Source organism: Seriola aureovittata, chromosome 1 (genome assembly GCF_021018895.1).
Source record: "Seriola aureovittata isolate HTS-2021-v1 ecotype China chromosome 1, ASM2101889v1, whole genome shotgun sequence".
Classification (NCBI taxonomy): domain Eukaryota; kingdom Metazoa; phylum Chordata; class Actinopteri; order Carangiformes; family Carangidae; genus Seriola; species Seriola aureovittata.
This window is the reverse complement of record NC_079364.1, coordinates 5,761,244-5,788,169: the sequence shown is the minus strand read 5'-3', so window position 1 is coordinate 5,788,169 and position 26,926 is coordinate 5,761,244. Positions and strand designations below refer to the sequence as shown.

The 26,926-nt window shown below is 36.1% G+C and overlaps 1 protein-coding gene across 1 annotated transcript in view; it reads left to right on the top strand.

The window, feature by feature from the left end:
• The first annotated feature begins 3,121 nt into the window (after positions 1–3,121).
• Positions 3,122–26,926, top strand: part of serinc4 (serine incorporator 4) — a 40,656-nt gene continuing 16,851 nt past the window's right edge. Inside the window, exons 1-6 of the mRNA XM_056372411.1 lie at positions 3,122–3,614; positions 8,691–8,858; positions 9,876–10,054; positions 12,414–12,493; positions 12,831–12,924; positions 15,293–15,504. Coding sequence (XP_056228386.1) covers positions 3,495–3,614; positions 8,691–8,858; positions 9,876–10,054; positions 12,414–12,493; positions 12,831–12,924; positions 15,293–15,504 — 853 coding nt within the window. The 5' untranslated portion in view covers positions 3,122–3,494. The remainder of the gene's footprint in view (positions 3,615–8,690; positions 8,859–9,875; positions 10,055–12,413; positions 12,494–12,830; positions 12,925–15,292; positions 15,505–26,926) is intronic.

Below are 26,926 nucleotides of genomic sequence, written 5' to 3'. Positions count from 1 at the left end.
AGGTGTAGGAAATATACATTAATATATAGGCGATATAAAGTAGAAAATGATAGCTAATACTAAGTGAAAACTGCAATATCACCCCCTGAAATACTACCCACAATGTAGTACTTAATGGTACTTTGTTAAATTCCACCATGTCATGAACCAGTGAAAGTATTGGACAAAATTATGAAGTCTGATTCAAGACAAAGCACTCGATAGTTGAGACTCTCCCCTAAAACCACATACATCAACCTCATGGTGGTGAAAAGTCAGTCACCACAGTCATGGAGATGCATCCTCCTGGGACCATGAACGCCTGTCCCAAACTTTATGATGATGCCTCGAGTAGTTGTAGAGACATTTGAGACTGGAGTCTGGACCAGAGTGGTGGACCGACTCACGTTTCCTGCCTTTGTTGGTGGCTAATGGGTGGTGTGGAAAAAAAATGCTTGATACTACCTGGCTTTACATTAGCGACTGTTTATTAGACAGACATACATACACATACACCTCTGTGTAGATTGTTACTGCAGACTTGTCGTCCCTCGACAGAGCACGGACAGAACACAGGTTGTGAGAGTTTGGTTGTGACAGCTGGTTACATGAATATAAATTACGAGGTGACAGACTGAGGATGTTTCTGCTGTGCAGATGCAGGGTCTGGTGTTCTCAGACTTCAGACTAATAACCTTTCAACTGTTGTTGCTCTCAGGTTCTGAGAGAGTCCTCATTCACTGGGTCTGTAAGTCCAAGCCTCTTAGCTGAGTGTGAACCACAGCTAACCTCTTATTTGACCTCTTGTTTGTTGCTCACTTCCTAGAAAGCGAATCTGTACCGCCGACTGCGGCTCTTCTGAAGAATTACAGTACAAGGTTTTGGCACTGGCTGCTATTTTCCAACATGCATGTAAACAGGTCCAGGTCTAAAAACAAATCATTCTACTAAATCAGTTACGCTGCAGAGAAAAACCTGACAGCAGCCAAATGTGACAAATATTTTTACCCTGACTTTCTGATCAGACCATCAACATCAGAACAGCTGTTGTTTATCTACAGAAACCCAGTACTATCCATTGATAAGTTGATTGATAAGATATGTTAATCATGCCATTAATATGGGCCTAAGTACATTTATTCAACAACTGTATTAAAGTACAATTTAAAATGACTTGTACTTCACTTGAGTTTTTATGTTAATTTATACTTTTACAAAACTAATCAACAATAAGACAAAGTTACCCTGCCGCATGAAGTGGTTAAAATTAGCTTCTCTTTACGAGCTGCAGCATTAAAGTGATGAGCACATGAATGCATCAATAATTCATAATCATCATCCAATAATGTAATATAGATTATTCTTAAATTTGCTGTTTTGCAAATGAGTACTTGAGTATTTTTACATTTGGTACTTTATGTATATTTTGATTTTGTAACTGAGTATTTAGGTTTGTGTACTGCTTGTTCACAGTTGTTTTTTTGTGTCAACAGTGAGAATGTACAGTTAGGTTTGGAAACTAATCCTGCAGCTGCATGGGTATGTTTGCTGTTTGGAGAGCACAGTTTACTGCAGTGGGCTGATTGTTGTGTGGAGCGAGTTATCTAAATTCAACAGATCACATTGAGACTGATCCTTTATCATTGAATCTGCTGGACACAGCATTTACTACAGTCCTATGTAGGATAATGTGTGTTACCAGGTGAGATGCAGCACAGTGACAAATTGCTGTTGGCTCAGACAGCCTCTGGCTCAGTGAAGCTTGTCTGCAGCCGCTCAGAGACTGTAACAAGCTGCAGCTGCTAACGTCCCGTCTGGGCCAGTGAAGGTCATCCTGACTGAGAAGAGGGCTGAACAACGGCGGGATTATCCCGGCGCTCCGCCCTGCACACTAACCCAAATCTAATCTGACTCTCTCCTCGTGCACTCAGCGCTTTTTAACAGCTCACACACACACACACACACACACACACACACACACACACACACCACACACACACACACACACACACACACACACTAACATTGTTTAATTTCACTGCTGCTGTGCAACACAGAAACAAACTGCAGTGTTTCACTGACATACATTCAGCTTTTTTAACTATTGATTCTGACCAACAAGTGAATCAGTGTCACTGACATTAACTGCAAAACAGTGATTATCACTAAATTTAAAAAACTGAAGAATCTCGAGGATTCATTTCAATGATTAACCTGGAACTTTAAAAGCCTGAAAATGATAAATTACTTATCTGATATCTGAGCTTTAAAAATATCCTCGGTTTTAACAAACCAGTTGATGGATTTATTAATTTTTCTTTAGATATGAATGTAACAAACAAAGAAGTTTTTACAGTGTATAGAATAAAAAGTTGCTCTGTGCAGGAGCAGCCTCTTGTCCTCTAGTCCTCCTCATGTCAGACTTACAACTGTGAACAAACAATGAGAATGAGATGCACAAATGAAAAGCACAGAGACAAACGCAGACGAAGCTGCAAGTGGAAACATCTTGTTAAAATGCTTTTTGAAGGAATTAAGGTTATAAGACCGGATTTCTAACAGATTATGTATGAAAGTTAAAATATTAACTGTAACTAAGTTTTTACTTACTACTTACTACTTTCATCCTTCCATTAGAGCCCCCCCCCCAACATCAAACATCCATTGGCCTGTTTGTTGTTAAGCTGTGAGCACATCTACTAATGCCCCCTGCCTTTGTTGATTCCATCACAGACAGGCCTGCGCTCAGTCCGTCCCAGCTCAGTGTTTCTGGGTTGTAATGCAGTCATGATAACTTGTTAGGATTATGGACGTGGCCTCTTTCTGTGAGTGGCACACAGACTCGGACTTGGACGAGGTCTGGGGGGGGGGTCAATAGGTGCAGCTGCAGGCTGTGAGGAGTCAGGCATCGGCATTTAGAAATCACACCGGGGGTAATTGTTTAATTTTCTAAATCTGGATTAAACACCACTATGCCATTGTACTGTGGAGTTTGTGTAGTGCTGAGGGGGGGAAGGGAAGGGAAGGGAGGGACAGATGGGACTGACACATGGTCCCTGTCGACCTCCTCCTCCTCCTCCTCCTCCTCACCCCCTCCTCCCCTCTTTGCCTAATCTGACCGGGTAGGACAGGGGGAGGATGGGGGGAGGGCACCGGGCATTCTCCACCACCTCTCCCTCTTTTCTGGCAGCACCCAACACAGCCGCAGAGCCAAAGCACGCAGGAAGGATATGGGCAAAAAAACAACTTATTCCCCTGCGAGGCTGCACTGAGAGTAGCTGAACCGGCGCTCATGCTGAGGCTCTCGGCTGCAGGGAGCCCAGCTGGACTAGATTTACTGCTAATCCAGCATAAGGAGAGTGTAGGGACAACCTGCCGGATTGAGCGTTGTGGGTTTACTTTTCATTTCCATCTCCTAACAGGACTGTTAGATGTCGTGTTCTCGCCTCTGTGAGGATGTGAGGATGCCATCTTTGCAGGCCATCTGAGAGAAAAACTGTTTGTGCTGGAAATTCATGGCCAAATGTAGAACTGCTGTGGCCGAGGAAAAGCAGTTTAGAGGCACGATGTCGGCCACTCAGGGGATGAACCGCAGCGGCATCTACAACTACTTCCTCAACATGGTGGCCTATCAGGTGAGAGCTGATGAGCAGTAGCACAGGAGGCAGCGACTGCAGCTGGAGTCTGAAGGTTTTTCACTGTCAAGATATTCAAGTACTGGTGTCTTGTTTAAATACCAGTAGCAATACTGCAGTGTAAAATACTCTGTTACAAGCACATGTCCTACCTATAGGAATCAAAGGTTAATGCTGCCTTTAAGTGTTATATTACTACATATATCATTGACTATTATCACTAATACATTAACAAGTAAGCAGCAGTTTAATGTTAATAGTGATGCATCAAATTTTAATCATACATTTGGGTGTTTAATCAGAATCTGCAAAATAACTCAAGTACAAGTGGCACTTTGGTACGTGTACTTCGTTATTAAGTTCCACCACTACATTTATCTCAAAGGTTGGTTTCTGTCTGTCAGCACACGGTCTACTTTAGCAGAAATGTTGCCTCTCAGAAGTGCAGAATCTCTTTGTTGAAGTTGTGTCAGAATGGTTTTAATTCAAGAGGCTTTAGTCTGTGGTGTTGCTCCTCTTGCATTGACGGTTATCTGGAGCCGCTGATCAGGCAGCTGCCAGTCCAGTCACAGTCACTTTGGATGACGGTGAAGCTAGTTGGAGTAAAAAAAAAAAAAAACGGGGATGATCGAGAACTGATCAAGTGAATTGATAATACTCACGCTACCGGTAGCCTGTCAACTGTCCTACTGTCACTGCAAGGCGGGAAATCTCAATCCAGACTTTTCTCCCATGTGCTTCCTCAGCACTGGAGCGAGTAACCAAACACCAGTCAGTCAGCTGGTTCCTTCCTGTCCTCGAAAAACTAACCTTTACTAGAGAGAGAGAGAGAGAGAGAGATCTGTATTACCTCATACACCTGTGAGCTTTCTGGCACTTGTGTCAGGTGGAACATCAACTGAGAATTGGGGCATTTTTTCTGACAGTCTTTACTTTGTTCAACTGTGGCTTTGATTGCACCGTACCATGTTGTACCATTTGTAGTCGCTGTGGACAAGAGCATAAATGTTCCTTGTATTGAAAAGGTGTAATTACCTACATCCTGATGGAAATCAAACCTGGAGGGCATCGTTGTCTTTTTGAATACATTTGGTGGCCTCCAGTCAGTGTGCAGGCTTTACTTTTATCTCAATACTGTCTGACAGAAAGTCTCAGTGATTTTCTGAAGCAAATTAGTTTTTAGCAAATGTTACTGAAACAGGAGGAAACTTGCTTTTCGGTCGACCCACTTCTTCGGTCCGGATTGAAACATCTCTAATTCTTTAGTGATGTACAGAGATGAAGTTTTGTACAGACGTTCCTGCTCCCCAGAAGATGAATCCTACTGACCTCGGTGATCCCCGGTCTTTAGCTCCACCACGACGTTGACATTTGAGTGAAACATCTCAACAACTATTGGATGAACTGCCTTTACATTTAGTTCAGACATTCATGTTCCCCTCAGGATGAACTGCAATAACTTTGGTAATCCTCTGAATTTTCCTCTAGCGCCATCATCAGATCAAACTGTTCATGCCGTCTCTTGTTGTTAGCGGGGGTCGGTTCATTGATGGTTTTGGTTTTGGGTTTGTTGACACGTTTTCTTTAAATCAAGAAACTTTTGAAGTTTAACATGTGCTTGTTTGACAGTTATTACAATGTATCAGTAGAAAAGTAAGTATCAGAAAAGTATCACACCTCACCTGGTCTCACCTCACCAGGTGCCTTCTGGTCCCACTCCTCCCCGATGTCTTTAAAGAAACTGAGCCACGAGAATCGTGGGAAATGAAGGCAAATTCAATCTGCCATTGTCTTGTAGTTAGCCACAGCAGTTAGTCAGTAGAGCTGGGTATTGAACTTTGATAGTGATATCGAATTGGTTTGATACTATCGAGGATCAAAAAATATCTTGACATTCGATACCAAATATTGATTCCTAAGGCGTAAATGAGTAAATCTCATCAGCGTCAGTGAGCCAGTCCTGCATATCCAAGATCTAATGCTGGTGATTGGCTGTTTATTAACATGAACATGTTGGAATGTGTAAAGAGACCAGGCTTAAAAATACAACTAAAGTAAAACTAAAATTTGTACTGTTATATGTATTGTAATTTTTTGTTTAAACGGATTTGATAAAACTGGAATTGAAAAGAATCAGAATCAGTATGGAAGTCAAAGTATCAATATCAGTACTAATATGGAGAATGTTTGAACCATACACACACACATATGTCACATTTGAAGAATATGAATATGAAATATGAAAAGTGGGCTACTGTGTCTGATGACAGGTACATTTGGATCACTGGTGCATTAAGAATGTGATTCACGCAGGATTAGCTTTCAGATTATCTCTCTGAATACCTGGAACGATACAGGAGGTCTCATAATCATCTCCTCTGTGTCCTGCTCTGTGTTTGTGGTAAATAGTCGATTGTTCTGATTTGACAAGGTCGTGTGCACAACACTTGATTTATGACCGTGTCACTGACACTGCAGGATGCTCTGTTCATTGATTATTCCTCCACACTCACAGCAGACCTAACTGACTGCTGTTTGACCTGAATATAACCCACTGTATGATTTAGACTCACTTACTGCAACAGCTCCACCAGCGGCCCTGTATGATCAACATTCAACCATAGGCCAGAAGACAAACACATGCAGAGGTTATGACGATCTGTCTGTCTGTGAGATGGCTCGATAAAGGTTATACATTTTCCCTGTGTTTGCTGAAGCACCACAGCACCAATATCACTGAACTGAATACGTATATCTCAGTGTGTGCATAGAGCCACAGTTTATAGATGGGAGATTTGGGTGTTTTCGTGGCATTTTTAATTGAAAGTATAAATGATGAATCATTTGTTTTAGGTTGTGTTTTAAGCTCTCCATGGCGAGTGAGAGTGGAAAATAAATATAAGAAATAATACATCTCTATTTGTGCAAGACTTTCTAAAACTGCTTTACAGAGAAAACATACACAGCAAAAAAAAGAAATCTTAAAACACAAAAAACATTCAAAAAAGTAAAATGGCAAGAAAAGATGAGTAGATGCAAAAGGAACATGTTGAATATGTAATCAATAAGATATAAAGATAATGAAATATGAAGGTAATTTGCATGTTGCATGTTAGAAATTTGCGGCGAATCTGGTACCTGTGAGTAACAAACAGTAAATATTCTCATTCCATCAAACATTTCAACATGACGTTATGAGAAGGTGAAATGATTGAGTATGAGGTCAACCCTGCTGGTGGGTCAATCCAGGACCCCAGGCGGCCCAGGAGCCTGGAAGAGGTTAATCTGGCCATGGACAGAGGAAAGGTCACAGTGTCAATCTATACAACAAATTTCAGTTCCTTTCTGAGAAGATGCTGAAAGACCTGATGCATTGCAGCAGTATATTTAAATATTTCTCTCTGATAACGGTTTGATTCCACTGTTGGAGACAAGAAAAAAAAACAAGACAAACTGTCCTTTTAATCATGTTTCATCTGTTACGGGGTCAAATCATTTTACTGTACACGATTAAAGCTCTATTTTTATTCAGTCTTCCCTTCAAAGAGAAGATGTTGGATAAGCTTCTCTGCATTATCCATCAGATTATGATCTGCATGTGATGAGTAATAATATATCTGGGTCCACTGCATCCATACAGTGTGTTACAGGCCGCACGTTTGTCCAACAGTGATTTTAACTTTTGAGACTAAATCTGAGAAAGTCACTGAGTGTTTTCACAGAGAAACACAGAAAGACTTACACACACAGCTGAAACCATTTTTCCTTCCCCTCACGTCATCTTGTGACCCTGAAAACACAGACAGACCTCCAGACTGTAATCTGCTGAGTTCGCTGAAGCATCAGACAGATGTGCACGCAGGTTTTGCCTCCTTAGATTTAGCTCAGGATCAGCAGTGATGGGCTCATGTCCAGTTATCCACAGCCCTGATTTGTCAGAATCAGAACCAGCCAGATGCTGCTGGACTCATTAGATTAATCTGCCACCAACCGCACCGCGCTGCCAAACACTCAGAGTAGGCGATCTGATACTGTGCCTCCCAAAAGTCTTCAGACTGTTTGACCTGACACATACAGTGTTTAAGGATTGTGACGGAGAGTCCAGTCTGGAAACCTAAAACATGATTTAGTCTCTTCAGGTCCAGTGCAGATCACTGGTCTCAGTTTGTTCTCGAGTAACAGATTGTTGGACAGTAATTTCTTATGAGCAGATTTGCTTATTCATCTACTTACACAAACATGACCCCTCTGTAATTAAACTTTTACTTTTTAGTAGTTTTCTGTAAATTCTAACTTTAGTGAAATACTGTGGATACAGCCCAGGTCAAGATCCAAAAAGAACTGTAGTTTCTAGTAACTGGTCACACGCTGTCAGACCAAGCAGCATCATTATAAAATGTATATTATAACCCAGATAGTAAAATGAACAACATATGCCTGGGACCTCGGCCCGAGTCTGGCCCATATACATCTGGGCAGAGTCCGTCTGTTATCCTCCGGTATTGACTGACAGCTTAAAGACTGTCTGTGCGTGTGTGTGTGCGTGTGTGTGTGTTTGTTTGTGTGTGTGTGTGCTAGAATTGGTCTAGATGTGGAAGTAGCATCTGACAATCGTGCCGTATCTGGGCCAGATTCGGGTGGTGGAAATGGGCGTATACTGGGTCAGAGGAAACAAGCATGTGGCCCAAGTATGGGCTGGATTTATTTTGCTATAGAGAAAGCTTTTGTTTAGTCAGACATGATGGTTTAAAACACCCTCGTAAAATGCATTAAGTATTTAGTATTCCATTAATTTATTACCCATTTAATGGAATAGAAATATAGTTTATAATATCCACTAATGACAAATCACCTGAGCTCAGTGACGGTCAGATGATTAATGCCTCTGTTTGTTCACTTTTTGCAACATGCACATGCATATTATTTATATGTGATGTCAGCAGTGTGTGGATCATATTCATGTGATTTAAAGGCAGAACATCCATCAGTGAAAACGTTCTTCGTCAGAGTGTTTTTGTGTTTGTTTGCTCGTTTTGTTTGGATGCTGAGCTGCTGCCTCCGTCCTCTCCTCCTCAGATATGCTGCTGCTGTGGACCGGCTCCTTGCTCGCTCTGCTGTGCCTTTTGTCCTCCGGTCAAATCCTCCACCAGCACGCGGGTCATGTACACCCTCTTCCACATCATGAGCTGTGCCGTCTCCTGCCTCATGCTGTCCCGAACCGTCTCTGAGCTCGTCAGGGAAAATGTGAGTGCTGGATCTTATTGTTGGGTTAATTTGTTTTGCCCGAGGAGCTGTGAATACAGGCTGGAGATGATTTTATTTTGTGAATATGATCAAAATTAGAAAGAAGACAATCAATATGGCCACGCACCCCGAGGAGCTTCCAGGAGATCAGATGACAAAACATTAATACAAAGGAATCAACTGAAATATAACCAATAATCTCTGTTACACAACTGGCAACAGAACAAGAGAGCTGTATAACGACACTGTTAACACAATTAAAAACACAATTATAGAAAACAGGGAGCAGGAAATGGTGATGAGACCTCAGTGTTCAGCTCTGCCGTTCTTTTATATCCCAAGATGGTTTGTGAACAACTACAACAGCCAATTACACGGAGAGGATGTTAAACACGTGAAACACATTTGATAGTTCACAGAGAAAAATTAATTTAATTTCCATCAGATGGCAAAAATGAATAAGATAGAAGCAGAATAAGAGATTTGACACTTAACTTACTGTAACCTTTACTTGTGCTAACACAGATGTGAATCTGGAGGCTTGTCAGGAGCAGATGTTGTAATTGCCAGTATGAAAAGGGGGTTTTCAGTCTTCATATGGGCGTCTGACAGACTTGAGAATTTGTGAAACTATCTAAATTGAAAATGATTCTGGGAATATAATCTATAATGACATAATGTTTCATGTTGCAAAAAGGATCATGTGCATCACACATTTAAAAAATAGATCACAGTATCAAGTAAACAGCAGCACTGGTGCCTCCCAAAGCAAACTCTCTTTTGACACACATTAAAAAAAAACTGAACCTGCAGCCTGTCGCTGTTGCCATGGTGATTCTACACTAAAAGAAAAACCGCATCTCCTCCTTTAAACTCTGGTTTGGTGAACAGTAGTTTAGCCATTAGCCGTAATGTTTGGCATCATCTGAACTCTTCACCCGGTCAGACAGACACACAGATAAATGGAGGCACTGACAGATTAAAGATGGTGTGTACGTGTGTGTGTGTGTGTTTCAGGTGCCTTTCTTCAACATGGTGTGTGACCAGGCGCATGGCGGAGGCCACTGTGAGATGCTGGTGGGCTACTCAGCGGTCTACAGGGTCTGCTTCGGCACTTCTTGTTTCTACCTGATGATGGCGATCTTCCTCATAGACGTGAAGTCCAGTCAGGACTTCAGAGCGCTCATACACAACGGGTCAGTGCCGCAGAGTTTACCTCCTCACACATGTTTAATCTGAACCAAGACGCTGTGATTGGTGTGACTCATGGATGTAATTACAAATCATTAAAACAGCCAACACTAAATAAGTTATTGATCAGGAGGCTACAAAACAGTTTATGCTGGTTTATCTCATCTGACAGCATAACAACATAGCATAGCACAACATATTTTACACAAGTTTCGAGCCGTAAGAAGATATATTTGTGGTTTTAAGAACCAAAAACCATCTCAATGTAGTTTTAAACATCTGAGGCTTCTCTAGTAACAGCAGGTCGGTGAGCCAATCAGAAGAGAGGAGGCTCTGAGTCTGTCTTCTGATTGGATGTCTGAGTGATGGAATAATAAATGAATAATAATATAGCAGATTTCAGGTAAACACTCAGAGAAACCAAATCCTGTAAGGTTGGATGGTGGGTCCAGGTGGGCAGGGCTGCAGAGTGGTGACTGCTTTGTTGTGACATCACAAAGTTACAGAAGTCCTGACAGCTCGTTTTAAGGCTCAGTTTCTGAATACAGCCTGTGTGGATTTCTCTGCGGACTGAGGCTTTGACACTTTCACAGTATTAATATAGAACCTAGACCTGCTTTATAATCAAAGAACACATGCTTCTACCTAAGCACTACATTTATACAATGTGGGACCTTTAAATGACATAAATTCAAACCTGACATCATAAAATTATCATCAACTCTCCAATTTTTTAATTGATCCTGCTTGCAGACAGGCAATATAAAAGAAAGACAGAATGGACCTAAAGTACACACACCTTAAAATACTCACAGTCTCAAAGGAGAAAGTGTCTCTCACTGTGCTCACCTGACCCGGCCTGCTGCTCTATATAAAGCTCTTTGTTGTCACACTTTCCACAGCAGGGCACTCGATTAGAGCAGTGACGTCGCTGGGATTAGGATTTGACAGACTGGATTGCTGCTCCTCTCTGGTATAAATCTACTCACAAGAGTCTTATCAGTGCCACGGTGAAAGGTTTCAGGGTTTTTGGCAAAGGGTTACAGGTCTAAATGGTCTGCAGAAGGGGGGGTCAGGGAGTGACCCAGTGCCCTGCTGAAGTCTTGGATGTCGTTATAAAGACCAGACACAGTAACATGGAGGTCCAGATGGACATGGATTCTGTCTGGACGGAGGTTGAGATAAAATTTGCTTTCACAGTTTAATGTACCTGTGAGCAAAGTTAAATAAAGTAGAAAAATGAAAGGAAACAACAAAACATGGCTATTGCACAGATCCTTATCCTGCTAAGTCAAACATACAGTGGTTCCAACAGAGTCTGGGTCGCAGCTGTGCAGCACCACCAACCTGGTGCTGTCAAAAGTAACTTACAGTGTGTCTCAACACTCAAAGCGTAACCAAAAAAGACACCAAAACAAAATCATGATGATTTCAAACCATACAGACCAGTGTTGGGCAAATAGCGGCGCCTGGGCCAAGTGTGGCCCTCCATAAAAATATTTGGCCGACCAAAGAGACAAATATAATTGATGATTTGTGACTGAAACACAAACCGGTGTCTGATGGACATGGCAGCTGAAATTCAAAAAAGCAACAATAACAACAGTAGATTCATTCAACCAGATGGAAGAGATCGCTGTTCACTACAGTGACAGTAACATTGACAACACACTGGGCTTCATCTCCATGGTGCCCGTGTTGCCCCCATTGAAGCACGCTGAATAAACTGGCCCTCAGTTGAACCTAACTCTTCACCCCTGATGTAGACCATACAATAGCTTTTTACCATTTTTGGTCTTCACTTTACGTTTTCTTCTGATCATTTCCAATTGTTTTGTGAGTTTTGAATGTGTTTGTGTTTGTTCCAGTTGAAACCTGCTGCAGTTGTGTAATCCGTCACAGGTTTAGTTTTTCTTATCATTTGAAAAATGAGTGGAAGCCAATTGATTCGTAGAACAGTGAAAAATGCATTCAAACTTAGTAATCCTTTAATATTAAAATCACTGGTCTTTGGACTGAAGAGAATAGAGGAGAGAAAATTATTCAAGAAGTTTTAAATTCTCCCAGTTTGCCACACTCTGCATCAGTATTTTAAACTAGAAAATGAGAAAGCCTGAGATTAATAATGAATGTAAAATGATTAATATATTAAAATTATAGGCCAGAATGACACAGATTGCTTCTTTTCAAAATTTCCTCGGTAAATAATGTCTGAAGCAACAATTTGTATTTTTGTATAATTTCATAATGTTAAAACAAATAAAAATGTAAAGGACAATGAATAAGTCTTCATGTTTAACCTTAGAAAACTAACTGGTGTCTGTTCCTCTGTTTTGTCCTTTCCTGTTCATCTCTCTCATGCAGCTTCTGGTTCCTAAAGTTCATCACCCTGCTCGGGATGTGCACCGCTGCCTTCTTCATCCCAACAGAGTCCTTCCTGCATGGTGAGAGACTGAGCAGAGGCTGAAAATAAAACCTTACTGAGAATAAAGAGCTGATGGCGATGATGTTGTTGGTGCACCTCCCTGTGATCCTGCTAGAGGGCAGCAGAGATCCGCTCCTGAAAACACCCTTCATGTCGACTGCTGTGAATTATTGGACCATAAATCTCTCTAAAACTCTGAAGCTTGATTTGACTTTGTTTAGCAACAATAAATCCAATGTTGATACATTCCTGATATCACAGCTGATTTATGATTTACAGCTTTCTTTTTTCTCTCTCACTTCCCTGAAGTAAATCAACGTCTGATGGCTCCTCTTTCTCTCCTTTTCTTCTCCCAGCTTGGCATTATGTTGGTGTGGTGGGAGGATTTGCCTTCATCCTCATCCAACTCATCCTCATCACAGCTTTTGCACACACCTGGAACAAGAACTGGTGAGTGAGAGCATCAAATGAATAATATCATATATTAAGTATATAACTGCAGCACTTTGTTACTGTATATGCTGAGATCATTGTCAGTGAGAATCTTGTTTTTTAGCTGTTATAAGATTAAAACTTTATTAGTTTTGAATCGTCTCTGACTTTGATGGCTCCCAGTCCCAACACATAGCCCATCCAAGGTTATTACAGGACTGCGCTAATTTTCATTTGAGTCTGATCATTTTTCTACAAACACAAACACAACATAAAAAAACATTCAATTGAGTGAATAAAAACATAAAAAGGAACATAAAACCACACTCGATTTTCTAAACATGAAAAGCTGATAGTTTGAAGATACATGGTTTTCACAGGACAGCAGTAATGTATTATTTAAGGTCCCTCACATCTTCATACATACATGCACATACAGATGTTGGTTGGTTCACATCTGGAGAAAAGAGTCTGTTCTACACTGGTGATGATAGATTCACCTTCTGCCCAGCAGAGCTGTGTAAATCACAGACTTACCTCGCCAACATCTGTGACAGACAGACAGACAGACAGACAGACAGACAGACAGACAGACAGACAGACAGACACGCAGACAGACAGACAGACAGACACAGACAGAGGTCTACTACTTTCTTTGTTTCTTTTACAGTTTACATTTTTTTGTTTGCTTGGTTTTACTCTTTAGTACCAGGTGATACTTTTTCTTATTCTTATTTATTTATGTTTTAATGTTTGACACTTGGGTGAAAGCATTGATGATTTATAGCAAATGGTCAGGTTATAGAATCAGGGCTGTAACCAATGATTATTTTCATTATCAATTAATCTGATTGTTTTCTTGATGAACTGCTATGAATTAGTGAAAAACACCTTGTATAATTTGCTACAGTCCTCAGGTGAACAGCAAAATATTCAGTTTGTTATCATCTGGGACAAAGAAAAGCTCAAATCCTGAAAAAAAACAACTTTTTCCTAAAAAGTGACAAATAATCATTTGATTGTCAAAACTGTTGCTGATACATTTTCTGTCGAGCCACTAATCAATTAATCGACTAATTGTTGCAGTTGTAATTAAATCTTTTTTTTTAAGTCAATAATACCAAAAACCTACACATAGGGAGGAGGTTGGATGTTGGAGGGAGCTGTGTCAGTGTGAAGGTCTCAGCAGTAACTGTGAGACGCTTCAGGTTTAATGGCCTCACTGTAAACCTGCACTGATGTGGTTTGTGGATGTTTATAGTCAGCTGGTTGTCACGGAGCTGATGATCCGGTGAGGCATGAATGAACCAGGTAAGTCACTGCTCTGCCTCAGCTCACGCTCTGCTCCATTTGTTTCTTTATTTGCTTGTTTACATATTTTACCCGCTCATGCGTTGCTGTGTTTACTTCACTCAGTCTTTTCTTTCCATTGGCCTCTTGTCGTGTCTCTTCTGTCATGCCCTCATTTGCTCAGACAAGATACGTCCTCTGACAGACGGCTTGTCCCAGATGTTATTTACTGTGTCCAGCTGTTGCTGTTGTGCCATCACTCTCTCTCAGCCACCTCTGAACTCCGCTGTGACATGGCAGAGCTGTAGCTAAGACAGCTAAGAGGATTTATCCGTTCAGGACCTTTTCCAAAGCGAACGCACACAAACTAGAAATCCTCTTATTCCCTTTACAGTGGTCTGGGGTTTTCATTCACCTGATTGTTTCTCCCTCCTGGGTTTGCATGTCAGAAGAGAAGAATACCCTCTCTGAGATGTTAGCTTCTCCATCACCCACACTATTGTGTGCTCTGACTCTTACAGCATATGTTGTGATCACTGACAATGAGGAAAAATACTGGACTCACTTTGCAAAAGCATCTGAAATCTGGTGCGTAAACTGTCTGGGGAAACTTCTCTTCGTTCTACAATTCAATACTTTTTAAGATTAAAGTCCCTGCGTGTTGGATTTGAAAATGTGTGACTTTTCTTACTCTTTAGACTCATCAAGTGAACACAAACACGACTCCAAATGAAAGATAGTGTTGCTCCATGATAAGAGGCTAATGTTCTGTCCACCGCTTGTTTCCACTTCTTACCCAAGTGGCCAAAAAGTTCTGTTTTATGGATATCTATGGATACATTTGATACATGTGGCAAATTTCACTTAAGTGACCTCAGAAATTCACATGAAAACAAGGAAATCCTTTAAATAAATGGTGGATTTGCACCATAAATAAATCCATTGCACCTTGTTTTGTGACCGAAATTAATGGTGAGATTCCGACTGGTTTTTGTGATGTTAAACTGTGACAAACAGCAGCATCCATAGAGAATAATTGCCTGCAGGATGGATGTGAAGCTGAAACCTTCTCTCTGTCCTCTGTCCTGTTGCTCAGGTTGACCGGAGCGGCAGAAAACAAGCGTTGGTACCTGGCGGTGATGTGTGCCACTCTCTTCTTCTACACCATCGCCACCATGGCCTTCACCTTCATGTACAAGTACTACACACACCCCATCGCCTGCCACTTCAACAAGGCCCTGCTGTGGATCAACCTGGGGCTCTGCGGCCTCATGTCCTTCATTGCTGTCACTCCGTGTGTGAAGCAGAGTGAGTTGATGAAACACACTCACACGTCTGTCATCAATTCTCAGCGGTGAAATAACACTATGTCTATATCCAGCTATGCAAACATCACCCTGTTGAAACCAGTGCTGCTGCAGATAATAATAATTAGATGTAAGCTAATATTATCTGTTTCTCCCTTTAAAAACCAAAAGTTGAGTGCAGGCCTTCTTTGTTAGCACATGTCTGGCTTTTATGATTGAAACATACAGCTGTTTGCAGAGGAAAGAAGTAACTCAGTACATTTACTGAAGTACAGGCTGAGGCAGGGACGTAGGTTTGGTCTCAACATTGGTAGTATAGTGAGGCATAAAAAGTAATAAAAACAACGTAGTATAGTAAGTCAAAAAAAGTAATAAAAACAACATAGTATAGTAAGGCAAAAAAAGTAATAAAAACAACATAGTATAGTAAGGCATGAAAACATCATAGTAAGGCAAAAAAAGTAATAAAAACGACATAGTATAGTAAGGCATGAAAACGTCATAAAAACGACATGGTATGGTAGGGCAAAAAAACTCATAAAAACATTATATTATAGTAAGAGAAAAAATGTCACAAAAAATGACATAGTATAGTAAGGCATGAAATGGTCATATTATAGTAAGGCATAAAAAGTCATAAAAATAACATAGTATAATAATGCATGAAAAAATCATAGTATAGTAAGGTATAAAAACTCATAATAATGACATAGTATAGTAAGGTGAAAAAAGTCATAAAAACGTCATAGTATAGTAAGGCATGAAAAAGTCATAAAAACGACATGGTATGGTAAGGCAAAAAAACTCATAAAAACATTATATTATAGTAAGGCATGAAAAGTCATAAAAACAACATAGTATAGTAAGGCATGAAAACATCATAGTATAGTAAGGCATAAAAAGTCATAAAAATAACATAGTATAATAATGCATAAAAACAACATAGTATATTAAGGCAAAAAAAAGTCATAAAAACATCATAGTATAGTAATGCAAGAAAACGTCATAGTATAGTAAGGCAAAAAAAGTCATAAAAACGACATAGTATAGTAAGGCTTGAAGACGTCATAAAAACATTATATTATAGTAAGGCATGAAACGTCATAAAAACATCATAGTATAGTAAGGCATAAAAAGTCATAAAAACAACATAGTATAGTAAGGCATGAAAACATCATAGTATAGTAAGGCAAAAAAGTCATAAAAACGACATAGTATGGTAAGGCAAAAAAAGTCATAAAAACGTCATAGTATAGTAAGGCTTGAAAACGTCATAGTATAGTAAGGCAAAAAAAGTCACAAAAACATCATTGTATAGTAAGGCTTGAAAACGTCATAGTATAGTAAGGCATGAAACGTCATAAAAACAACATAGTATAGTAAGGCATGAAAACATCATAGTATAGTAAGGCATAAAAAGTCATAAAAATAACATAGTATAATAATGCATAAAAACAACATGGTATATTAAGGCAAAAAAAAGTCATAAAAACATCATAGTATAGTAATGCAAGAAAACGTCATAAAAACGACATAGTATAGTAAGGCTTGAAAACGTCATAAAAACATTATATTATAGTAAGGCATGAAACGTCATAAAAACAATATACTATAGTAAGGCTTGAAGACGTCATAAAAACATTATATTATAGTAAGGCATGAAACGTCATAAAAACATCATAGTATAGTAAGGCATAAAAAGTCATAAAAATAACATAGTATAATAATGCATTAAAACATCATATTATAGTAAGGCATAAAAAGTCATAAAAACAACATAGTATAGTAAGGCATGAAAACATCATAGTATAGTAAGGCAAAAAAGTCATAAAAACGACATAGTATAGTAAGGCTTGAAAACGTCATAGTATAGTAAGGCAAAAAAAGTCATAAAAACATCATAGTATAGTAAGGCTTGAAAACGTCATAGTATAGTAAGGCAAAAAAAGTCATAAAAACAGCATTGTATAGTAAGGCTTGAAAACGTCATAGTATAGTAAGGCATGAAACGTCATAAAAACAACATAGTATAGTAAGGCTTGAAAACGTCATAAAAACATATTATAGTAAGGCATGAAATGTCATAAAAACAACATAGTATAGTAAGGCAAAAAAAGTCATAAAAATAACATGTTATAGTAAAGCATAAAAAGTCATAAAAAAACATAGTATAATAAGGCATGAAAACATCATAGTATAGTAAGGCAAAAAAAGTCATAAAAATAACATTGTATAATAATGCATAAAAACAACATAGTATAGTAAGGCATAAAGACGTCATAAAAACGACATAGTATCGTAAAGCAAAAAAAGTCATAAAAACATCATAGTATAGTAAGGCATGAAAACATCATAGTATAGTAAGGCATAAAAAGTCATAAAAACGACATAGTATAGTAAGGCATAAAAAGTCATAAAAACAACATAGTATAGTAAGGCATGAAAACATCATAGTATAGTAAGGCATAAAAAGTCATAAAAACGACATAGTATAGTAAGGCAAAAAGAGTCATAAAAACATCATAGTACAGTAAGGCATAAAAAGTCATAAAAACGACATAGTATCGTAAGGCAAAAAAAGTCATAAAAACATTATATTATAGTAAGGCATGAAAAGTCATAAAAACAACATATAGTAAGGCATTAAAACATCATATTATAGTAAGGCATAAAAAGTCATAAAACATCATATTATAGTAAGGCATAAAAAGTCATAAAAACAACATAGTATAGTAAGGCATGAAAACATCATAGTATAGTAAGGCATAAAAAGTCATAAAAACGACATAGTATAGTAAGGCAAAAAGAGTCATAAAAACAACATAGTATAGTAAGGCATAAAAAATTCATAAAAACGACATAGTATCGTAAGGCAAAAAAAGTCATAAAAACGACATATTATAGTAAGGCATGAAAAGTCATAAAAACAACATATAGTAAGGCATTAAACCATCATATTATAATAAGGCATAAAAAGTCATAAAAATAACTGTATAATAATGCATGAAAACATCATAGTATAGTAAAGCAAAAAAAGTTATAAAAATGACATAGTATAGTAAGACATGAAAACATCATAGTATAGTAAGGCATAAAAAGTCATAAAACCATCATAGTATAGTAATGCAAGAAAACGTGATAGTATAGTAAGGCATGAAAACGTCATAGTATATTAAGGTAAAAAAAGTAATAAAATCGTCATATTATAGAAAGGCAAAAAAAGTCATAAAAACAACGTAGTATAGTAAGGCAAAAAAGTTATAAAAACATCATAGTATAATAAGGCATGAAAACGTCATAAAAACGACATAGTATAGTAAGGCAAGAAAACGTCATATTATAGTAAGGCATGAAAAGTCACAATAAAAACATAGTACACAGTAAGGTAAAAAAAGTCCTAAAAACATTATATTATAGTAAGGCATGAAAGTCATAAAAACAACATATAGTAAGTCATTGAAACATCATAATATAGTAAGGCATAAAAATTCATAAAAACAACATAGTACAGTAAGGCATGAAAACTTCATAGTATAGTAAGGCATAAAAAGTCATAAAAACGACATAGTATAGTAAGGCATAAAAAGTCATAAAACATCATATTATAGTAAGGCATAAAAAGTCATAAAAACAACATAGTATAGTAAGGCATGAAAACATCATAGTATAGTAAGGCATAAAAAGTCATAAAAACGACATAGTATAGTAAGGCATGAAAACATCATAGTATAGTAAGGCATAAAAAGTCATAAAAACGACATAGAGTAGTAAGGCAAAAAGAGTCATAAAAACAACATAGTATAGTAAGGCATAAAAACGTCATAAAAACGACATAGTATCGTAAGGCAAAAAAAGTCATAAAAACATCATAGTATAGTAAGGCATGAAAACATCATATAATAGTAAAGCATAAAAAGTCATAAAAACGACATAGTATAGTAAGGCAAAAAAAGTCATAAAAACATTATATTATAGTAAGGCATGAAAAGTCATAAAAAAACCTATTATAGTAAGGCATGAAAACTTCATAGTATAGTAAGGCATAAAAATTCATAAAAATAACATAGTATAGTAAGGCATGAAAACGTCATAGTATAGTAAGGCATAAAAAGTCATAAAAATAACATAGTATAATAATGCATTAAAACATCATATTATAGTAAGGCATAAAAAGTCATAAAAACAACATAGTATAGTAAGGCATGAAAACATCATAGTATAGTAAAGCAAAAAAAGTCATTAAAACAACGTAGTATAGTAATGCAAAAAAAGTCATAAAAACATCATAGTATCGTAAGGCAAAAAAAGTCATAAAAACATCATAGTATAGTAATGCATGAAAACATCATAGTATAGTAAAGCAAAAAAAGTAATAAAAAAGACATAGTATAGTGAGGCAAAAAAGTAATAAATATGACATAGTATAGTAAGACATGAAAACATCATAGTATAGTAAGGCATAAAAAGCCATAAAACCATCATATTATAGTAAGGCAAAAAGAGTCATAAAAACGACATGTATAGTAATGCAAGAAAACGTCATAGTATGGTAAGGCATGAAAACTTCATAGTATAGTAAAGCAAAAAAAGTTATAAAAATGACATAGTATAGTAAGTCATAAAAACAACGTAGTATAGTAAGGCAAAAAAGTTATAAAAACATCATAGTATAATAAAGCATGAAAACGTCGTAGTATAGTAAGGCATGAAAAATCATGAAAAGGAAATAGTATAGAAAGGCACAAAAAGTCATGAAAATGACATAGTTTAGCAAGGCATAAAAAGTCATAAAAACGACATAATATAATAAGGCATGAAAGGCTTTAGAATTACTTTTTATTCTGATGCGGATGTGTTTTAACTGTGTGAGGAGGTAAGAGCCTGACTTTGACCCGACGACCTTTTGACTCTGAGGCAACACTTCTAACCATTGCTCCACGGATCTTCTCAATTGACAAGTCACAGTATAGTCACAAGTAAAGACGTTACAGTAAGATATGAAGACGTCATAGTATAGCAAGGCATAAAAAGTCATGAAGACCTCATAGTATAGTAAGGCATGAAAAGTCATTAAATGAAATAGTATAGTAAGGTATGAGAAGCTCTAGAATTGCAAGGCATTATATATTTTTTTTAATTCTGATACGGATGTGTTTTAATTGTGTAAGGAGGCAAGAGCCGGGTTTTGAACCATCAACCTTCTGACTATGAGGCAACAGTTCTAACCATTGCTCCACACATCTTCTCCATGGACAGGTCATATTTATAGTAACACATAAAGACATCACAGTTAGATACAAAAACGTCATAGTGTAGTTTGGCATAAAGATGACTTGGTTTAGTAAGGTTTTAGAATTGCTAGGTATTTTAGTCTGATGTGAACGTGTATTAACTGTGTGTAAGTAGGAAAGAGCCTGGCTTTGAACCGACGACCTTCTGCCTATGAGGCAACAGTTCTAACCATTACACCACAGATCTTCTCCATTGAAAGCACACAGTATATTAACTCTCAAAGACATTACAGTAAGATATGAAGACGTCATAGTATTGTGAGGCATAAAAAGTAATTAAATGAAATAGTATAGTAAAGCATAAAATGTAATAAAAACAACATAGTATAGTACAAATGAAAAGTTCTAGAATTGCAAGGCATTAAACTTGCTTTCTATTTTGATGCAGATATGTTTTAACAGTGTGAGGAGGCAATAGCCTGGCTTTGAACCAACGACATTCTAACTATGAGGCGACAATTCTAACCATTGCTCCATGGATCTTCTTCATTGGCAGGGGTTACAGTATAGTTACATTTAAATATGTTACGGTTAGCTATGAAGACGTCATAGTATAGTAAGGCATGAAAATGTCAAAAAACGTCATAGTATAGTAAAGCATAAAAATGTCAAAAAACATCATAGTTTAGCAAGGCATAAAAAGTCATAAAAACGACATAATATAATGAGGCATGAAAGGCTTTTATTCTGATGCAGATGTGTTTTAATTGTGTAAGGAGGCAAGAACCTGGTTTTGAACCATCAACCTTCTGACTATGAGGCAACACTTCTAACCATTGCTCCACAAATCTTCTCCCTGAACAGGTCATATTTATATTAACACATAAAGACATCACAGTAAGATATGAAACTGTCATAAAAAGGCATAAAAAGGATATTATAGTAGGGCATGAATATAACAAAGTTTAGTAAGGCATGACGTTTGTTTTTATTCTGATGTAGATTTGTTTTAACTGTGTGAGGAAGCAAGTGTAAAAATGTCAAAAAACATCATAGTATAGTAAGGCATAAAAATGTCAAAAAATGCCATAGTATAATAAGGCATGAAAACGTCAAAACATGCCATAGTATAGTAAGACATAAAAACGTCACAGTATAATAAGGCTTAAAATGTCAAAAAATGCCATAGGATAGTAAGGCATAAAAATGTCAAAAAATGCCATAGTATAGTAAGGCATGAAAACGTCACAGTATAGTAAGGCGTAAAAATGTCAAAAAACATCATAGTATAGTAAGGCATAAAAATGTCACAGTAAAGTAAGGCATAAAAATTTCAAAAAATGCCATAGTATAGTAAAGCATAAAAATGTCAAAAAAACATCACAGTATAGTAAGGCATAAAAATGTCACAGTAAAGTAAGGCATAAAAATTTTAAAAAATGCCATAGTCTAGTAAGGTGTAAAAAGTCATAAAAAAGACATCATAGGAAGGCATGAATATGACAAAGTTAAATAAGGCATGACATTTGTTTTTATTCTGATGCGGATTTGTTTTAACTGTGTGAGGAAGCAAGAGCCGAGCTTCGAACCAACGACCTTCTAACCATGAGACAACAGTTCTAACCATTACCCCATTCATCTTCTGCATTGACAGGGCGCCGTATAGTTACATTTCAATACGTTACAGTGAGCTATGTAGACGTCATAGTATAGAAAGGCATAAAAAGTAATAAAAACGACATGGTATAGAAGGCATGAAAAGTCATAAAAACGACATAGTATTGTAAGTCATGAAAACGTCATGGTATAGTAAGGAATGAAAATGTTACAGTATAGTAAGGCATGAAAATTTTAAAAAAATGCCATAGTATAGTAAAGCATAAAAATGTCAAAAAACATCATAGTAAGGCATGAAAATGTCAAAAAATGTCATAGTATAGTAAGGCATGAAAACGTCAAAAAATGCCATAGTATCATAAGGCATGAAAACGTCATAGTATAGTAATGCGTAAAAATGTCAAAAAACCTCATAGTATAGTAAGGCATAAAAATGGCAAAAAACATCATAGTATAGTAAGGCATAAAAATGTCAAAAAATTCCATAGTATAGTAAGGCATGAAAACGTAACAGTATAGTAAGGCATAAAAATGTCAAAACATGCCATAGTATAGTAAGACATAAAAACGTCACAGTATAATAAGGCGTAAAAATGTCAAAAAACGTCATAGTATAGTAAGACGTAAAAATGTCAAAAAAAAACATCATAGTATAGTAAGGCATAAAAATGTCAAAAACATCATAGTATAGTAATGCATGAAAACGTCACAGTATAGTAAGGCATAAAAATGTAAAAAAATGCCATAGTATAGTAAGGCATGAAAACGTCATAGTATAGTAAGGTGTAAAAATGTCAAAAAATGCCATAGTATAGTAAGGCATAAAAATGTTACAGTATAGTAAGGCATAAAAATTTTAAAAAATGCCATAGTATAGTAAAGCATAAAAATGTCAAAAACCATAATAGTATAGTAAGGCATGAAAATGTAAAAAAATGCCATAGTATAGTAAGGCATGAAAATGTAAAAAAATGACATATTATAGTAAGGCATGAAAACGTCATAGTATAGTAAGGTGTAAAAATGTCAAAAAATGCCATAGTATAGTAAGGCATAAAAATGTTACAGTATAGTAAGGCATAAAAATTTTAAAAAATGCCATAGTATAGTAAGGCATGAAAACATCATAGTATAGTAAGGCATGAAAATGTAAAAAAAATGCCATATTATAGTAAGGAATGAAAATATAAAAAAATGCCATAGTATAGTAAGGCATGAAAACATCATAGTATAGTAAGGCGTAAAAATATCAAAAAACATCATAGTATAGTAAGGCATGAAAACATCATAGTATAGTAAGGCATGAAAATGTAAAAAAAATGCCATATTATAGTAAGGAATGAAAATATAAAAAAATGCCATAGTATAGTAAGGCATGAAAACATCATAGTATAGTAAGGCGTAAAAATATTTTTTAAAAATGCCATAGTATAGCAAGGCATAAAAATGTCAAAAAATTCCATAGTATAGTAAGGCATGAAAACGTCATAGTTTAGTAAGGTGTAAAAATGTCAAAAAACATTATAGTATAGTAAGGCATAAAATGTCAAAAAACATCATAGTATAGTAAGGCATAAAAATAAAAAAAAAATGCCATAGTATAGTAAAGCATAAAAATGTCAAAAAACATCATAGTAAGGCATGAAAATGTCAAAAAACATCATAGTATAGTAAGGCATAAAAATTTCCAAAAATGCCATAGTATAGTAAAGCATAAAAATGTCAAAAAACATCATAGTTTAGTGAGGCATAAAAAGTCATAAAAACAACATGATACAACAAGGCATGAAAGGCTTTTTATTCTGATGCAGATGTGTTTTAATTGTGTAAAGAGGTAAGAACCCGGATTTGAACCATCAACCTTCTGACGATGAGGCACCACTTCTAACCATTGCTCCACACATCTTCTCCATGAACAGGTCATATTTATAGTAACATATAAAGACATCACAGTAAGATATGAAACCGTCATAGTATAGTAAGGCATAAAAAGTCATAAAAAAGACATCATAGGAAGGCATGAATATGACAAAGTTTAGTAAGGCATGACATTTGTTTTTATTCTGATGCGGATTTGTTTTAACTGTGTGAGGAAGCAAGAGCCGGGCTTCGAACCAACGACCTTCTAACCATGAGACAACAGTTCTAACCATTACCCAATTCATCTTCTGCATTGACAGGGCGCCGTATAGTTACATTTCAATACGTTACAGTGAGCTATGTAGACGTCATAGTATAGAAAGGCATAAAAAGTAATAAAAACGACATGGTATAGAAGGCATGAAAAGTCATAAAAACGACATAGTATTGTAAGTCATGAAAACGTCATGGTATAGTAAGGAATGAAAATGTTACAGTATAGTAAGGCATGAAAATTTAAAAAAATGCCATAGTATAGTAAAGCATAAAAATGTCAAAAAATGTCATAGTATAGTAAGGCATGAAAACGTCAAAAAATGCCATAGTATCATAAGGCATGAAAACGTCATAGTATAGTAAGGCGTAAAAATGTCAAAAAACCTCATAGTATAGTAAGGCATAAAAATAAAAAAAAAATGCCATAGTATAGTAAAGCATAAAAATGTCAAAAAACATCATAGTAAGGCATGAAAATGTCAAAAAATTCCATAGTATAGTAAGGCATGAAAACGTCATAGTTTAGTAAGGTGTAAAAATGTCAAAAAACATTATAGTATAGTAAGGCATAAAATGTCAAAAAACATCATAGTATAGTAAGGCATAAAAATAAAGAAAAAATGCCATAGTATAGTAAAGCATAAAAATGTCAAAAAACATCATAGTAAGGCATGAAAATGTCAAAAAACATCATAGTATAGTAAGGCATAAAAATTTCCAAAAATGCCATAGTATAGTAAAGCATAAAAATGTCAAAAAACATCATAGTAAGGCATGAAAATGTCAAAAAATGTCATAGTATAGTAAGGCATGAAAACGTCAAAAAATGCCATAGTATCATAAGGCATGAAAACGTCATAGTATAGTAAGGCGTAAAAATGTCAAAAAACCTCATAGTATAGTAAGGCATAAAAATGGCAAAAAACATCATAGTATAGTAAGGCATAAAAATGTCAAAAAATTCCATAGTATAGTAAGGCATGAAAACGTAACAGTATAGTAAGGCATAAAAATGTCAAAACATGCCATAGTATAGTAAGACATAAAAACGTCACAGTATAATAAGGCGTAAAAATGTCAAAAAACGTCATAGTATAGTAAGACGTAAAAAATGTCAAAAAAAACATCATAGTATAGTAAGGCATAAAAATGTCAAAAAACATCATAGTATAGTAATGCATGAAAACGTCACAGTATAGTAAGGCATAAAAATGTAAAAAAATGCCATAGTATAGTAAGGCATGAAAACGTCATAGTATAGTAAGGTGTAAAAATGTCAAAAAATGCCATAGTATAGTAAGGCATAAAAATGTTACAGTATAGTAAGGCATAAAAATTTTAAAAAATGCCATAGTATAGTAAAGCATAAAAATGTCAAAAACCATAATAGTATAGTAAGGCATGAAAATGTAAAAAAATGCCATAGTATAGTAAGGCATGAAAATGTAAAAAAATGACATATTATAGTAAGGCATGAAAACGTCATAGTATAGTAAGGTGTAAAAATGTCAAAAAATGCCATAGTATAGTAAAGCATAAAAATGTCAAAAAACATCATAGTATAGTAAGGGATGAAAATGTCAAAAAATGCCATAGTATAGTAAGGCATGAAAATGTCACAGTATAGTAAGGCGTAAAATTATCAAAAAACATCATAGTATAGTAAGGCATGAAAACATCATAGTATAGTAAGGCATGAAAATGTAAAAAAAATGACATATTATAGTAAGGCATGAAAACGTCATAGTATAGTAAGGTGTAAAAATGTCAAAAAATGCCATAGTATAGTAAAGCATAAAAATGTCAAAAAACATCATAGTATAGTAAGGGATGAAAATGTCAAAAAATGCCATAGTATAGTAAGGCATGAAAATGTCACAGTATAGTAAGGCGTAAAATTATCAAAAAACATCATAGTATAGTAAGGCATGAAAACATCATAGTATAGTAAGACATGAAAATGTAAAAAAAATGCCATATTATAGTAAGGAATGAAAATATAAAAAAATGCCATAGTATAGTAAGGCATGAAAACATCATAGTATAGTAAGGCGTAAAAATGTTTTTTAAAAATGCCATAGTATAGCAAGGCATAAAAATGTCAAAAAATTCCATAGTATAGTAAGGCATGAAAACGTCATAGTTTAGTAAGGTGTAAAAATGTCAAAAAACATTATAGTATAGTAAGGCATAAAATGTCAAAAAACATCATAGTAAGGCATGAAAATGTCAAAAAACATCATAGTATAGTAAGGCATAAAAATTTCCAAAAATGCCATAGTATAGTAAAGCATAAAAATGTCAAAAAACATCATAGTTTAGTGAGGCATAAAAAGTCATAAAAACAACATGATACAACAAGGAATGAAAGGCTTTTTATTCTGATGCAGATGTGTTTTAATTGTGTAAAGAGGTAAGAACCCGGATTTGAACCATCAA